Raw genomic sequence first — 17,516 nt, 5'->3', positions numbered from 1 at the left:
TCTCAAAAAAAAAAAAATTTTTTATAAGGATAGTGTTTTTGTTATGTTGTGCAGGTTGGTATCAAACTCCTGGCCTCAAGTGATTCTCCCACCTCAGCCTCTCTCGTAGCTGGGAGGGACCACAGGCATGCGCCACTACACCCAGCTAATTTTTAAAATTTTTGTATGGACAGGGCGCTCCCTGTGTGACCCAGGCTGGTCTCGAACTCCTTGCCTCAAGAAATCGTCCTGCCTCAGCCTCCCAAAGTGCTGGGGTTACAGACGTGAGCCACGGTGTGCAGCCTCCACTTTATTTTTAGGCTGCTTTGAGTTTTTCTGCTGCGAATCATCAAAGCATCCTAACAAATATGCATACCTCAAGACTTCTTTTTCCTATCTGCGAAAATGTAAACTAAGGTCACCTGAGTTGATGTAAAGGCTCTAAAAGCCTATGCGAACCGCAGCCTTGGCTGTACTGTTCCCTCTTCTCTCCCCTGGGCCCATGACAGAGCCCAGTGCCTGAGTCACTCAACACACATCTTAACAGATGTGTTAATGAATGATCCAGTGGTAGAAAACTGAGTCCAGGCCGGGTATGGTGGCTCACGCCTGTAATCCCAGCACTATGGGAAGCGGAGGCAGGCTGATCACAAAAGGTCAGAAGGGTGAGACCAGCCTGACTAACATGGTGAAAACCCATTTCTAATAAAAAAAAAAAAAGCCTGGGTGCAGTGGCTCACGCCTGTAATCCCAGCACTTTGGGAGGCTGAGGCGGGCGGATCACGAGGTCAGGAGTTCGAGGTCAGGCCAACATAGTGAAACGCTGTCTCTACTAAAAATACAAAAATTAGCTGGGTGTGGTGGCACATGCCTGTAATCCTAGCTACTTGGGAGGCTGAGGCAGGAAAATCGCTTGAACCTGGGAGGCGGAGGTTGCAGTGAGCCGAGACCACGCCATTGCCCTCCAGTCTGGGTGACAGAGTGAGACCGTCTCGAAGAACAAAACAAAACAAAACAAAAATACAAAAATTAGTTGGGTGTGGTGGCACATGCCTGTAGTCCCAGCTACTTGCTACTCAGGAGGCTGAGGCAGGAGAATCTCTTGAATGAGGGAGGTGGAGGTTGCAGTGAGCCGATAACAGAGCAAGACTCCATCCCCCCCCCAAAAAAGGTTGGGCGCAGTGGCTCACGCTTGTAATCCCAGCAGTTTAGGAGGCTGAGGCAGGCAGATCACTTGAGGTCAGGAGTTCCAGACCAGCCTGGCCAACATGGTGAAACCCCGTCTCTACTAAAAATACAAAAAAAATTAGCTGGGCATGGTGGCGCACACCTGTAATCCCAGCTCCTCTGGAGACTGAGGCAGGAGAATCACTTGAACTCGGGAGGCAGAGGTTGCAGTGAGTCGAGATCACTGTAACCAGGCTACATTCCAGCCTGGGTGATGGAGCGAGACTTCATCTCAAAAAAGGAAAAATAAGAAAGAAAGTGGGTCCAGTTCTGGTGCTGCCACTTAACCTGTAGTGTAACCGTGCCTCAGTTTCCACATCTGTAAAGTGAAGCTGACAAGCACTGTCCACCTGCCCACCCGTCCCACAGGCCTTCAGTCGTGGAGGGAAGACTCAGTGGATGGGAGAAAGCAGACCTCAGATTGGAAAGCAATGGAAGGCATTATTTGAAATGGCTCCTTTGGGGGAGAAAGTTTTCTAAGCCCTACGTGGAGAAACACTTTGGGTTAGGGAACTTGGTGATGGAAGGATTTCATCTGGAGCTCCCAGAACAACTTGGAGAGCTTTCTGTTTCTTCCTGGAATTGGCTTTGTGCAGGGCCCTGGGACGAAGATGCTACACACTCCTGCTTCCTTTATTGCCTTCTCATGTTTCCAAGAAATGCAGCCACAAACCCAGGCTGTGACTCTCCAGGGCTGGCCGACGTGGGGGAGGCAGGCCAGGGCTGGTGCAGTCTCCCAGGTTCTTGCTGGCTTTCTGCCCCTTGCCTGTCGCTATTTTTTTTTTTTTTGAGATGGAGTCTCGCTGGAGTGCAGTGGCACAATCTCGGCTCACTACAACCTCTGCCTCCCAGCTTCAAGCACCAGTTTTATTGCCTCCTGGTCACAAAATGGCAGCCAGGTTGACTGCAGACAAGCAGTGGGTGGGCCAAGGCAGACCAGGGAGATGGGAGATGGAGGGGGAGTGGTGGCAGGGACCTTTTCTAAGAGCTCCCAGTATCCAGTATAATCTCCCCTTTGTCCCACTGGTCCACCCCAGAATGTGGGTCACTTTCCCTGGGATCAAGGGATCCATCCCAACTGACAGCAGGAGGGGAGAGGATAAAACCTTGGGGCCAAAGCCCCAAGGCCACATATCTGGTAAGGTGGCTAAAGGCCTGCAAGGCAGATGTACCCCACAGCTGGGGCCCCCATAACGCTCGCTCAGCATTCCACATCCCATCACAGCCCCCTTCCAAGCCACATGGCCTGATGTGTCAGTTTAATTGACAAACCGAGGTCTACAATGAAACCCACAAGCTATTGTCAAATACCTTCTTGCTCTCTCTTTTTTTTTTTTTTTTTCGAGATGGAGTCTCGCTGTTGCCCAGGCTGGAGTGCAGTGGCATGATCTTGGCTCACTGTAACCTGCGCCTCCCAGCAATTGTTCAAGCAATTCTCGTGCTTCAGCCTCCCAAGTAGCTGGGATTACAGGTGCGTGCCACCAAATGCCTGGCTAATTTTTGTATTTGTAGTAGAGAAGGGGGTTTCACCATGTTGGCTAGGCTGGGCTTGAACTCCTGACCTCAAGGGATCCACCCGTCTTGGTCTCCTAAAGTGCTGGGATTACAGGCATGAGCCACCGCGCCCGGCCTCAAATACCTTCTCATCAGTTCCAGTGACAGGGCCCTGCCCCTGAGCGTGGGTGAGCTGAAAAGGGGCTGCCACTAAGGTATTTCCCTCGCCCAGTGGGGAGCACATGCTTAGTGGTTACTACCAGGGCTTTGGAGAGACTGCTCATTCCCCTCTCTGGAATTTTGCCATCTGAAAAATGTGCTAATAACAGTTCCAACCCTACAGGTTTGTTATGAGGGGTAGTTAATGGCTTCCAAATGCTTTTCTTGGTGCCTGCATAGTTAGCTAAAGTATTGCATTCAGGGCGTGGCTCACACACCTTTCCTGAAGAACCCTCTCAGAACATCCCAGACTGTAGTCATTGTTGACAGAGGCCTGGTCTGAGTCTCAAAGGTAGAGTGAGAGAAGGACGGAGCGTCACAAACTCAAAAGGCCCCAGCGTTGAAATAAAGCACTGAGGGCTTCTGGCTGCGGTGACTGGAGTGGGCCTTCCTCCCCACATGAGAAATGGCCTGTGTTAAAAAATGGCAAAATAAATTAGCCAGGCGTGGTGGTATACGCCTGTAATCCCAGCTACTCGGAGACTGGGGTCACCTGTGATCCCAGCTACTCAGGAGGCTGAAATATGAGAATCACTTGAACCTGGAAGGTAGAGGCTGCAGTCAGTCGAGATCATGCCACTGCACTCTAGCTTGGTTGACAGAGAAAGAGGCTCCATCTTAAAAACAAAAAAAAAGGCAAAATAGGCCGGGTACAGTGGCTCACACCTGTGATCCCAGCACTTTGGGAGGCTGAGGCAAGAGGACTGCTTAAGCCCAGTTTGAGACCAGCCTGGGCAACACAGAGAGACCCTGTCTCTATTATAATTTCAAAATGTTTTTATTTAAAAAAGAAAAAAAAACAGCAAAATAACTCTGGGGCTATTAAGTTCTTAGAGGCAAAAGTAAGTCAATTTTGTAGGTTTTTTTTTTTTTTTTTTTTTGAGACGTAGTCTCGCTCTGTTGCCCAGGCTGGAGTGCAATGGTGCCATCTTGGCTCACTACAAGCTCCGCCTCCCGAGTTCACACCATTCTCCTGCCTCAGCCTCCCGAGTAGCTGGGACTACAGGCACCCGCCACCACGCCTGGCTAATTTTTTGTATTTTTAGTAGAGACAGGGTTTCACTGTGTTAGCCAGGATGGTCTCAATCTCCTGACCTCGTGATCCACCCGCCTCGGCCTCCGAAAGTGCTGGGATTACAGGCATGAGCCACCGCACCTGAACTTTTTTTTTTTTTTTTTTTTTGAGACAGTGTCTTGCTCTATCCCCCAGGCTGGAGTGCAGTGGCATGATTTCAGCTCACTGCAACCTGGGTTCAAGCAGTTCTCCTGCCTTAGCCTCCTGAGTAGCTGGGATTACAGGCACCCACCACTACACCTGGCTAATTTTTTGTTTGTTTTTTTTTGAGACGGAATTCCACTCTTGTTGCCCAGGCTGGAGTGCAATGACATGATCTCGGCTCACCACAACCTCTGCCTCCTGGGTTCAAGTGATTCTGCTGCCTCAGCCTCCCAAGTAGCTGGGATTACAGGCATGCACCACCATGCCTGGCTAATTTTGTATTTTTAATAGGGATGGGGTTTCCCCATGTTGGTCAGGCTGGTCTCAAACTCTGGACCTCAGGTGATCTGCCCGCCTCGGCCTCCCAAAGTGTTGGGATTACAGGCGTGAGCCACCGCGTCCGGCTAAAAGAGAAATCTTCAGCTAATTCCTGCTTTATGGCCAGTTTTTGTCTACCCTCACAGAGCCTTGCCAATGCACTATGTATACAAACGTGTACACAAAGGAGCTCCTGCCACTGGGGGCCCAGAGACGACACTATAGGGACCAGGCAGGGCCATGAGGCCAGCACCCCTGATGCTAGGTAGGATTCCCTCTTGGAGTGAGGGCTCTTCCCATGAGTCACAAGAAGGCCAAATTACCTTCTCTCGAGCACATCATGATGTGCCTTGGGAAGCACTGTTACCAGCATTCTAGAAGGGAGCCATGAGATCAAGGATGTGGCCAGGCTCCGGCTACTCTTCACTTATTTTGCTTTTCATTTATACTTATACCTCTTAAGATTCTCTGCCATGGAATGTCAAACTTCACGTCTCATCATGATGAAAGTAGCTCAGTGTGGGCACAATCATCTCTAAGCCAAGATGCTGACTTTCCCCTTTCCCGCCCCCTTGCACACCCCCCACAGTGTACCCTTGGCAGGTGCACTGCTAACAGTGGGCTGCCGTGCTGTGGGCACCGGGCCCCAGGGCCTCCCAGGGCAGGCTCCCATTCGGGCTTGGCTGCTCAGTGGAGGTGGGCTTCTCTGTTGCTCACATGCAAGACGGGAACGGTGTACCTCTGACAGGGCTTGGCTGTGTGTCCCTTCCAAATCTCATGTTGAAATGCGATCCTCAGTGTTGGGGTGGGGCCTGGTGGGCGGTGTTTGGGTCATGGGGCGGATCCCTCATGAATGGCTTGGTGCCCCCTGGCAGGAATGAGTGTGTTCTCACTCTATGACCTGGTTGTTTCAAGGAGCCTGGTCCTCCCCACTCTCTCTTGCATCCTCTCCCGCCATGGGACACGCCTGCTTCCCCTTTGCCTTCCGCCATGAGTAAAACCTTCCTGAGGCTTCCCCAAAAGCAGACGCAGGCACCATGCTTCTTGTCCAACCGGCAGAACCGTGTGCCAAATAAATCTTTTTTCTTAAACAAATTACCCAGCCTCAGGTATTCCTTTATTGCAACACAAAACAGACCGACACAACCTACTTTGCAGAAGTATTGCAATGTTCAGAAACGGTTCTCTCTCACCCCTCACTAAATGGTGCTTTTTGGTTCAAGGTTGTATAGAATGGTACAATTTAAGAAACCAAGGATCTAAGATTTTGCCTAAAAAAAACCGAATCGAATGAAGAATTCGCTCATATTTTTCTACTAAAAATTGAAATACTACAAAGAAACAAAACCAAAACCACATTCAGTTCTTTTATTTAATTTTCTAGTGGACAATTTACATATCTCCCTCACCCTGTCTTTTAAGTTAGTGTGACAATTTTCCATAATAAACTACTTAAAGAGAAGCTTTGGTCAAGAATGGAATGAAATCGCAAAAAAACAAACAAAAAAAATTACTGCCTTAAAAAAACCAACACTTTCACCAATTTTATATTCAAACAAAACCACACGGCATTGGCGTGATATGTGTTTTCAGTGTTTCCTTGGGGCTGGCTTCCTCGCCATCGTGCCACGGCACAGCTGCAGTCGGCCACAGTTTGTCATGCTGGATGGTGGAGGCTCACTCAGCTTCACATTATCCGGAGGCCCTGGATGGAAGACTCGAGGGTCTTGGAAAAGGTGGGAAGAGCACTGATGTCACTGAGGAGTGTCCACTCCGAGGTAGGTATGACACCACTCCCTCTTCCTCAGGGAAGGTTCTGCCTGTCCCCACCCTGAACCTGGCCCTGCCCCACCTGAAACAGGATCTCCCAGGACTCACCCCGCAGAGACACTCCAGGCCGGGGCTCCCCCTGCTGGCTCCTCCAGGCCAGGTGTGCCTTTTCCCCACTGCCCCACACACAGGCTCTGGGCACACTCCTCACTCTTTTTTTTTTTTTTAAAGATAGGGTCTTGCTCTGTTGCCCCAGGCTGGAGTGCAGTGGTGTGACCACAGCTCACTGCAGCCTCCAACTCCTGGGCTCGAGTGATCCTCCTGCCTCAGCTTCTCAAGTAGCTGGAACTAAAGGCATGCGTCACTGCACCTGGTTTTTAAAAATATATATATGTATATTTTTAAATAGAGACAGGATCTCACTGTGTTGCCCGGGCTGGTCTCGAACTCCTGTGCTCAAGACAGGAAAGCAGTGAGGAGAAACGAGCCTCAGCTTCCCAAAGTGCTGGGATTACAGGAGTGGGTCAGTGCGCCTGGCTGCACCTGGCTTTTTTATAGAGATGGGGTCACGCTATGTTGCCCAAACTGGTCTCAAAACTCCTGGCCTCAAGCGATTCTCCCACCTCGGCCTCCCAAAGTGCTGGGAAGACAGGCATGAGCCACTGCGCCTGGCTACCTAGAGCTCTTTTTTCTAGTTCCATCCGTGCTTCCGGAGGACCACACCACGGGCAGCGCCTCAGAGGCAGTGTGCGCTCTCTGAAGCCCAGGGCTGCCCTGGGTGTGCTGCACTTGCAGCTGAGGATGCTCGCCTGTGCCTTCTCAACTCACAGTCCCTCCCTCCAAAACCCATCGCAGCTCAGGATGCCGCTCAGGTGCAACCTGTTCCCTGCAGTCCACGCATCCCCCCAGATTCCTCTGTGTGAAAACAGAGGCACTGGCTTCTCTTCTGAGCTCTGCCGAATCCCCTACCCAGCCCCCGTATCCACCTCTCTCTTCTACCAGACAGGCTTGTTCAGATTGGATATTCTCAGTGCTCAGCATCATGCATGGCACCCAGGAGATATGTACTAAATGTTTATTAAATTAATTAGTGTCAGCTATAAATATGTATCTATATAGTTAAACCTGGGCTGGTGTCCAATAGGGCCTGTTTCCAAAACAGCACTCCATTTTTCCTCAATGAATAAATGGACATCTAGAAGTAAAAATTCCAGTTCACTGAGAATGTGCCGTTCTTCTGCGGATGACTTTTAGGTTTTAAAGAGATCTCTGGCTGAGCGCAGTGGCTCACGCCTGTAATCCTGGCACTTGGGGAGGCTGAGGCGGGTGGATCACCTGAGGTTGGGAGTTCGAGACCAGCATGTCCAACGTGGAGAAACCCCATCTCTACTAAAAACACAAAATTAGCTGGGCGTGGTGGCACATGCCTGTAATCCCAGCTACTTGGGAGGCTGAGGCAGGAGAATCGCTTGAACCCCAGAGGCGGAGGTTGTGGTGAGCCGAGATTCTGCCATTGCACTCCAGCCTGGGCAACAAGAGCGAAACTCTGTCTCAAAAAAAAAAAAAAAAAAAAAGAGAGAGATCTCCAAGGCTGGCATGGTGGCTCACGCCTGTAATCCCACCACTTTGGGAGGCCAAGGTGGGCAGATCACATGAGGCCAGGAGTTCAAGACCAGCTTGGCCAACATGGTGAAACCCCGTCTGTACTAAAAATACAAAACATTGCCGGGTGTTGTAGTGTGCTCCTGTAATCCCAACTACTTGGGAGACTGAGGCAGGAGAATCGCTCCAACCCGGGAGGCGGAGGTTGCAGTGAGCCAATATTGCACCACTGCACTGCAGCCTGGGCGACAGAACAAGACTCCGTCTCAAAAAGAAAGAAAAAAAAATGAGAGATTTCCAGTTTAATGTCTTACATTAGGACATTAAACTGTATACTAGATTTAACATTTTGTTTCAAGAAATGAGAAACATTCTTCTCATAAGAGTTTTGTAAAAATATTCACGGAGCATGGTGGTGCATGCCTGCTGTCCCAGCAGCTTGGGAGGCTGAGGTGGGAGGGCTGCTGGAGGCAAGGAGTTGGTAGCTGCAGTGAGCCATGATTGTGCCACTGTACTCCAGCCTGGGTGACAGAGAAGGAGCCTATCTCTTAAAAAAAAAAAAAGTTTTAACACAAACAAAATTTGTTCTGTTAGGTAGAAAATACCTTGAAATCCCAAATTGTCATGGCTCCATCGATGCCAGTAGTGCAAAATTTGCGACAATCTTGCTTGTCCACCTCATAAATAGAGACTTGACTGAAAAAAAGCAAAGCAAAAGAGATCATAAGGTATGTAGTGGAAGTGAACACAAATATTCCTGACTAATAGTGTAAGGGCAGCTTAAGGAAATGAATTATCTTCTTTATTTTTTAAATAGAGCTGGGATGCGGGTCTCATTATGTTGCCCAAGCTGGTCTTGAACTCCTGGGCTCAAGTGATCCTCCTGCTTCAGTCTCCCAAAATGCTGGGATTACAGGCATAAGCCACCACGCTCCGCCAGGAAATGAATTATCTTTTAACTCCTGATTATGAACTTATCCATGAACATTAGGCTGCAACAATCTGGCTCAGAAAATACCCCAAAGCATATTATTACCAGATGTCCAGGAAAGACAAAACTGGCAAGGGGAGAAGTTAAGAACTTGCCTTGGTTAGCGTGACCTGGGGAAGCAGGAATGACCCAGCCCACACAGCACTCAAATGCTGGGAGCAGGTTGTGGGTAGGACCACAGCCATGGCGAAAACAGTATTTTTGTTTGTTTTTAAATAAACCAGAGGCATGATGAAGCATGACTGAATTCCATGGCTCCAAACAAAACCTCTCAAATCAGCCTCCAAGACAGCCAGTGCAGATAAGCCAACAGCCCTCCTTGAGTCTGAAGTGAATCATCATAAATGTTAGCAGCAGACACACCACTAGATTCCGACCAAGTCAAGCAGGGGAACAGATAAATGAAACAACTTGTCTTAGCCTAATTATCTGGAAGCTTTCAAGACAATCATCCATTGCTCAGACAATATTTTTCTTTCTCCTTTGAGATGTCTAGAACTTACCCCCCTCTTCCCCGACGCTGGGAAGGGGATGGCAAACTATGGCACACACTGCCTATTCCCGTACAGCCTGTGAGCTTAAATAAAAAAAAAAAAAAAAAAACAAAGGCCAGGTGCAGTGGCTCACGCCTGTAATCCCAGCACTCTGGGAGGCCGAGGTGGGCAGATCACGAGGTCAGGAGATTGAGACCATCCTGACTAACACAGTGAAACTCTGTCTCTACTAAAAGATACAAAAAAAAAAAAAAAAAAAAATTAGCCAGGCATGGTGGCGGGCGCCTGTAGTCCCAGCTACTTGGGAGGCTGAGGCAGGAGAAGGGCGTGAACCCAGGAGGCGGAGCTTGCAGTAAGCCAAGATCGTGCCACTGCACTCCAGCCTGGGCGACAGAGACTCCATCTCAAAAAAAAAAAAAAAAAAAGGGGGGGGGTTTTACATTTTTATTTTATTTATTTATTTATTGAGATGGAGTCTCACTCTGTCACTCAGGCTGGAGTGCAGTGGTGCGATCTCGGCTCACTGCAACCTCTACCTCCCAGGTTCAAGCGATTCTCCTGCCTCAGACTCCCGAGTAGCTGGGATTACAAGCACCTGCCACCAGGCTGGCGAATTTTTGTATTTTTAATAGAGACGGGGTTTTGCCATGTTGGTCAGGCTGGTCTTGACCACCTGACCTCAAGTGATCCGCCCACCCCAGCCTCCCAAAGTGCTGGGATTACAGGCGTGGGCCTCTGCACCCGACCCGGCTTTTACATCTGGAAAAAAATTAAAAGGAGACTATTATTTCATGAAGTGAAAATTACATGAAATTCAAATTTGAGTGTCCATAAAGTTTGACGGGAACACAGCCACCTCATCTGTTTACATCGTCTGTGCCTGCTTTCCTGCCACAACCAGAGTTCAGTAGTTGCAACAGAGACCTATGGCCTCTAGGAGTCTAAAATATTTACTATCTGGTCCTTTACAGAAAAAGTTAGCTGACACAGTTCTAGTGCAAAGAGCACCTAATTTCTGCAAATAAAATAGACTAATCAGCAAGGGTTTGTTCTTTTCATTTTTCATCTAGAAGTGTCAGAGAGGCAATGAGAGCTTTTTCTTTCCTTAACACTTGGTCTGTATAGAAACGTAAGAGAAACTCACAAGAAGTAACTCGGAGTCATTCAAGACAGAGAAACCTAAAGAATGGAGAAAAGGTGAGTTTTGCTATAGAAGGAGAAACCTGAAGAATGTGGAGAAAAGGTAAGTTTTGCTATGCCTTCAGGTTCTTTTTTTTTTTTTTTTTTGAGATAGGATCTCACAATGTAGCCCAGGCTGAAGTATAGTGGCACAATCACAGCTCACTCCTCCCAAGTAGCTGGGACTACAGGTGCGTGCCAACACAGCCAGCTAACTTAAAAATTTTTTTGTAGAGATGGGGTCTTGCTGTGTTGCCCAGGATGGTATTGAACTGCTGGCCTCAAGTGATCCTCCTGCCTTGGCTTCCCAAAATGCTAGCATTACAGGTGTGAGCCATGGTGCCAGGTCTCTGGTTCTCATTTTTCAATACAGCATTTGCAGCCTATTTTACATAGAGCTGCCCCTTCTCCGCTGAAGATGAAGCACAACCTGCATTTCATTGTAATTCTCTCAAACAGGAAGTCTAGAGGTTTCCGTTACTTCTCCCACCATCAATACCACAATAAGATTCTAAACATAAAAGGCTTCTCAGTAAGGGAAAATCCCATGGGACCCAACTCTGAACACAGTAATTTAGAATATCAAGCATATATTTCTCCTCCAGGTGCCTTTTTTTTTTTTTTTTTTTTTTTTTTTGAGACGGAGTCTCACTCTGTCACCCAGGCGGGAGTGCAGTGGCTCAATCTTGGCTCACTGCAACCTCCACCTGCCCGGTTCAAGCAATTCTCCTGCCTCAGCCTGCCGAGTAGCTGGGATTACAGGTGTGTACCACCACGCCAAGCTAATTTTTGTATTTTTTAGTAGAGATGGGGTTTTGCCATGTTGGCAAGGCTGGTCTCGAACTCCTGACCTCAAGTGATCTGCCTGCCTCAGCCTCCCAAAGTGCTGGGATTAAAGGTGTAAGCCATCATGCCCAGCCTCTCCTCTAGACCTTAAAAATCAAACTTTCAGGCCAGGCACGGTAGCTTACGCCTGTAATTCCAGCAATTTGGGAGGCTGAGGTGGTTGGATCACCTGAGGTCAGCAGTTTGAAACCAGGATGGCCAACAGGGTGAAACTCCGTCTCTACTAAAAATACAAAAAATTAGCCAGGTGTGGTGGCACACACCTGTAATCCCAGCTTCTTGGGAAGCTGAGGCAGGAGAATTGCTTGAACCCGGGAGGCAGAGGTTGCAGTGAGCCGAGATTGTGGCATTGCACTCCAGCCTGGGCAACAGAGCGAGACTCTGTCTCAAAAAAAAAAAAAAAATTAAACTTTCTGGACAAAACACAATTCTGTTGTCTTACATAATTGCATATACCTGATGAAAACCCAGTCGAGACACTCCTCAGCTTTGTCATCATGATGATAAGAAATTCTGTTCCTTTAATTAAATAATCTTCTTATTTGTATCCATTACTTGAAATGACAGCTACAGTTACCTTTTCCAACAGGCTGTAACTTCGCTTTCTGTTATGTGTGCACTACTGTGGGAACGCAGCATTCAGGAATGTCTCCTTTTGTTCTCGAGTAGCTGAGAAAGGGTACCCTAGGAAGCAGCTGCCCTGAGGCCCCACCACCTCAGATTGCAACAAGGTCTGCACTGCTCCTGCTGGCTGCTGCCTTGTAATCTGCACCTTGAAGGACAGAATGACCAGGTGGTGGCGACTCCCTCCCTACCATGAGCTGGAAATGAGAGCCTGGCGGTCGGGAAGATACAGACTTCTTGCTGCACTTGTCCCTGAAAGAATGTCTGGGCCTGAGGGGCATAGAGCTTTTGTAGGAACCCAGTAAGGAAACAGCGTGGGGCAGGAAGGCACCTTGTCACCTGACCACCTCTCTACAGACGGCACCTACGTGATGCTATTCTGGTGCAGCGTCTCCAAGGCCGTGTTGCGGTCCTCAGTTGTGGCTCTCTTGTCCATGTTGCGGAAGCGTTCCATGGCAGACATGTTGCGTTGGATGCTCTGTTTTGGAATGTCTAACTTGGAGACGAAGGTCAGGCAGCCGCGGTCATCGTAGTTAAAGAGCATTGGGCAGCAGTCATGGCCCTGAAACAAGACTCAGTCAGTCCCTGGAGGATGCACTGCCCACCGCCCACCTCCTTGGCAGAGTGTTCACCACGACAGGCCTCTCTTACTCTTTTTTTTTTTTTTGAGACCGAGTCTTGCTCTGTTGCCCTGGCTAGAGTGCAGTGGCACAATCTCAGGTCACCGCAACCTCTGCTTCCCGGGTTCAAGTAATTCTCCTGCCTCGGCCTCCCAAGTAGCTGGGATTACAGGCGTCTGCCACCATGCCTGGCTAATTTTTGTGTTTTTAGTAGAGACGGGGTTTCACCATGTTGGCCAGGCTGGTCTTGAACTCCTGACCTCAAGTGAACCACCCGCCTTGGCATCCCAAAGTGCTGGGACTACAGGCGTGAGCCATCGTGCCCCACCCCCCTCTTACTCTTAAAAGTGAGCGGCCAGGCACAGTGGCTCACGGCCGGGCACGGTGGCTCACACCTGTAATCCCAGCACTTTAGGAGGCCAAGGTGGGCGGATCATGAGGTCAGGAGATTGAGACCATCCTGGCTAACATGGTGAAACCCCATCTCTACAAAAAATAATAAAAATTAGCCCGGCGAGGTGGCGGGCGCCTGTAGTCCCAGCTACTCAGGACGCTGAGGCAGGAGAATGGCGTGAACCCGGGAGGCGGAGCTTGCAGTGAGCCAAAACTGCGCCACTGCCCTCCAGCCTGGGCAACAGAGCAAGACAGTCTCCAAAAAAAAAAGTGAGCTCTGAGGCCGGGCACGGTGGCTCATGCCCGCACTTTGGGAGGCCAAGATGGGTGGATCACCTGAGGATGGGAGTTCGAGACCGGCCTGACCAACATGGAGAAACCCCGTCTCTTCTAAAAATACAAAATTAGCCAGGTATGGTGGCACATGCCTATATTCCCATTTCCTCGGGAGGCTGAGGCGGGAGAATCGCTTGAACCCGGGAGGCAGAGGTTGCGGTGAGTCAAGATCACCCATTGCACTCCAGCCTGGGCAACAAGAGCAAAACTCCATCTCAAAAAAAAAAAAAAAAAAAAAAAAAGCGAGCTCTGTTTCTTCTAAAAAACTGTTCTGCTTTGTGCTAGGGTGACAGAGCACACATTGTTCCCTGTCTGAGCATCACATACAGTGCACCCCGAGGGAGAATGAAGAAAAATACTCACAGCAGCCACGACGCTGTTCTCTGAGACAAATGACACACTCAGGAGCGGCAGGAACTCTGTCTTCAGAGTCGAGACCCTGAACACAAGAACATGTGTTATCCCAAGATGCAACAGACTATTAGCTTCTTTACAGACACAGATGATCACAAAGGACCCATTCTCACAGGGGCTTCTGCAGTATCAATGGGCACTTATGTTGAAAAGGAGCCCCTGACCTCAACTTGCAGGCCTCTCAAGACAGGGGCGGCCCTGGGTTCCGGCTCTGCCTGCTTCTGAGGCCCCGCCCACTGATGACAAACTGGTTCCCAAAGCCCAGTCGTTGCATCACGCCCTTCCACCCCCAGCACAGCTCTAAAGGGATCACCCCCATGATCCCACGGTCCACTTTCCTGGGCCACTTCCGCCTAAAGTGGCTTCTCCCTGCTCTTAGCTCCTAGAGCTCTTCCTGTTACTATGACTTGGCAGCAGACACCTGTGCTAGGACCTTCTCCTTGCCTGTGCTCACCGGAGCTCCGAGAGGGCTGTGACCACACAGATCTGTGCTGACGGCCAGGCACTGTGTTAGGAACTAGAGCTACCAAGATGAACCAAACGGTCTTAGCCAGGAGCTCACACTCGAATGGGCCATGTGTGTGTATGTGTGCCTGCAGGGACATGTGTGTGCATGTAGTTATTTGCTCTTGAAGGTGGCAAAGAGATTACACAGATATGGCAGGCAGACACACTGGCTGATGAGTTAGGAGCACTTCACTTCATGCAAGAAACGATGCATTCAAAAGCTGACTGTGGCTGGGCATGGTGGCTCACACCTGTAATCTCAGCACTTTGAGGGGCTGAGGCGGAAGGATTGCTGGAGGCAGGAGTTTGAGATCAGCCTGGACAACATAGTGAGACCCAGTCTCTACGAAAAATTAAAAAAAAAAAAAATTAGCCTAGAGTGGTGATGCACGTCTGTGGCTCCAGCTGCTTGAGAGGCTGAGGTGGGAGGAGAACTTGAGCTCAGGAGTTCCAGCCTGGGCAACAGAGAGTGTCTCTCTAAATTAAAAAATAAAAAAAAGCTAACTGTATATGTCTCAGAACACCCTTCATAAAGTTGGCATTGAATTGAAGAACTAATGTGTCATCTTAAGCCCTTAGTGCGGTATACCTGACTTTTACTACATGAGATATTTATGTTGGAGGAGTGGAAAGGTGGAGCATGTAATCTGACTTGCAGGACTGGAAAAGGGAAAGAAGTCAGTACGAGGGTAGACAGGGACTTGTAATAAGCGTATGCTAAGAACTTACTGTGTCACAATAAACCATATAAAAATCAAGTAACACTGGCATCAAAATACAAAAGTATTATCAAGTATTAAAAGGCAAATTACCAAATGTATACAAAAATGTATAAAATAATCTTATTTCTGTTAAAAATGAAAAGATATATAAGTGCCTGTTTATGTAGGGAAATCTTCTGAAAGACTACATTTTATAATGGAAGGGACAATCTTTCTTTTTTTCTTTTTTTTTTTGAGATGGAGTCTCGCTCTGTCGCCCAGCCTAGAGTGCAGTGGCGCAATCTCGGCTAACTGCAAGCTTTGCCTCCCGGGTTCACGCCATTCTCCTGCCTCAGCCTCCCGAGTAGCTGGGACTACAGGCGCCCGCCACCACGCCCGGCTAATTTTTGTATTTTTTGTAGAGACAGGGTTTCACCGTGTTAGCCAGGATGGTCTCGATCTCCTGACCTTGTGATCCGCCCGCCTCGGCCTCCCAAAGTGCTGGGATTACAGGTGTGAGCCACTGTGCCCAGTCTTTTGTTTTTTTTTTGAGATAGAGTCTTCCTCTTGTTGCCCAGGCTGGAGTGCAGTGGTGCGATCTTGGCTCATTGCAACCTCCGCCTGCTGGGTTCAAGCAATTCTCCTGCCTCAGCCTCCTGAGTAGCTGGGATTACAGGTGCATGCCACCACACCTGGCTAATTTTTATACTTTTAGTAGAGGCGGGGTTTCTCCATGTTGGCCATGCTGGTCTCGAACTCCTTACCTGAGGTGATCCACCCGCCTCGGCCTCCCAAAGTGCTGGGATTACAGGCGTGAGCCACTGCACTTGGCCTGAGGGGATAATCTTTAAAAAAATATGTAAAACTAGCTAAAAATGCACATTTAATCCTGTTAGGAAAAACATATCATGTCTGAAATATCATGCTGTTTACACTGGGTGACTCTTACTGACCTGACAGGGAGTAAAGGTCACCCAGTGTGATTGATTTTTGATACCCAAGTGGCCATGTCCATCACAAAACCTTTAATGGTGAGTTCCCTTTAGCTATCAATGGAAAAGGAACACCAGGGAAGAACAAAGATTTATAAAAGAAGAAGGATTCCAATCTTCTCTCTTCCTCCAACATATACTGAACAAAATGAACTCTGATGTCTGGCCAAGTACTTTATGGCTGAACAGACACGCCACTCACAAAGAAGCCACCGTAATTCGAGTCCTTCCAGCCACAGCAGAGAAGTGGCATCAATGCTTTTTAAGCCTTACTGAATGGAAGGCTCAAATTAATGAAGTCATCATTCGCTGACTTCCCCCAGTAAGAATATATCTCCTATTTAATTTAAGGCCGGTGAATGGCACTTACATTTTGTAAGGAATTCAGAGTAACAGACTAAACTAGCCTTTTTTTTTTTGAGATGGAGTCTTGCTCTGTTGCCCAGGCTGGAGTGCAATGGCATGATCTTGGTTCACTGCAACCTTCACCTCCTGGGTTCAAGTGATTCTCCTTCCTCAGCCTCCCGAGTAGCTGGGACTATAGGCACTCGCCACCATGCTGGGCTAATTTTTGTATTTTTGTAGAGACAGGGTTTCACCATGTTGGCCAGGCTGCTCTCGAACTCCTGACCTCAAGTGATCCACCCACCTTGGCCTCCCAAAGTGCTGGGATTATAGGTGTGAGCCACTGTGCCCAGCTTAAACTGGCCCTTTTTAAGTGACCCTTATCAGTAGCCAACCAGGAGGGTTCTTGAAAGGAATCATTATCAGTACTTCCATTAAGAAGTATTTCTGGAAGACCTAGGTCTTTAAAATTTTCCAAGCAGAGAATTTGTGTCTGTGCCTGTCACGGTAAAAGCTGACTTGCAGTTTTTTTTTTTGAGACATAGTTTTGCTCTTGTTGCCCAGGCTGGAGTGCAGTGGTGCGATCTTGGCTCATTGCAACCTCCGCCTGCTGGGTTCAAGCAATTCTCCTGCCTCAGCCTCCTGAGTAGCTGGGATTACAGGTGCATGCCACCACACCTGGCTAATTTTTATACTTTTAGTAGAGGCGGGGTTTCTCCATGTTGGCCATGCTGGTCTCGAACTCCTTACCTGAGGTGATCCGCCCGCCTCAGCCTCCCAAAGTGCTGGGATTACAGGTGTGAGCCACTGCGGCTAATTTTTGTATTTTTAGTAGAGACAGGGTTTCACCATGTTGGCCAGGCTGGCCTTGAACTCCTGACCTCAGGTGATCCACCCATGGCCTACCAAAGTACTGGGATTACAGGTGTGAGCCACTGTGCCCAGCAAGGCTAATTTTTGTGTTTTTAGTAGAGACGGGGTTTCACCATGTTGGCCAGGCTGGTCTTGAACTCTTGACCTCAGGTGATCTGCCCACAGCCTCTCAAAGTGCTAGGATTATAGGCGTGAGCCACTGAGGCCTGCCTGCCTGCAGTTTTCATAGAGGTGTTTTTTTTTTTTTTTTTTTTTTTTTTTTTTTTTTTTTGAGACGGAGTCTTACTCTGTCGCCCAGGCTGGAGTACAGTGGCATGATCTTGGCTCACTACAACCTCTGCCTCCCAGGTTCAAGCAATTCTCTGCCTCAGCC

The 17,516-nt window shown here is 48.7% G+C and overlaps 1 protein-coding gene across 1 annotated transcript in view; it reads right to left on the bottom strand.

Annotated features, from left to right (window-relative positions):
* Nucleotides 1-5,809: 5,809 nt before the first annotated feature.
* ARPC1A (actin related protein 2/3 complex subunit 1A) overlaps nucleotides 5,810-17,516 on the bottom strand; it is a 40,692-nt gene continuing 28,985 nt past the window's right edge. The window contains exons 7-10 of the mRNA XM_003318629.6: nucleotides 13,675-13,750; nucleotides 12,331-12,524; nucleotides 8,434-8,524; nucleotides 5,810-6,182 (exon numbers count right to left, since the gene is read on the bottom strand). Coding sequence (XP_003318677.1) covers nucleotides 6,144-6,182; nucleotides 8,434-8,524; nucleotides 12,331-12,524; nucleotides 13,675-13,750 — 400 coding nt within the window. The 3' untranslated portion in view covers nucleotides 5,810-6,143. The remainder of the gene's footprint in view (nucleotides 6,183-8,433; nucleotides 8,525-12,330; nucleotides 12,525-13,674; nucleotides 13,751-17,516) is intronic.

Source organism: Pan troglodytes, chromosome 6 (genome assembly GCF_028858775.2).
Source record: "Pan troglodytes isolate AG18354 chromosome 6, NHGRI_mPanTro3-v2.0_pri, whole genome shotgun sequence".
Classification (NCBI taxonomy): Eukaryota; Metazoa; Chordata; class Mammalia; order Primates; family Hominidae; genus Pan; species Pan troglodytes.
This window is presented reverse-complemented; position numbering and strand designations above follow the sequence as displayed.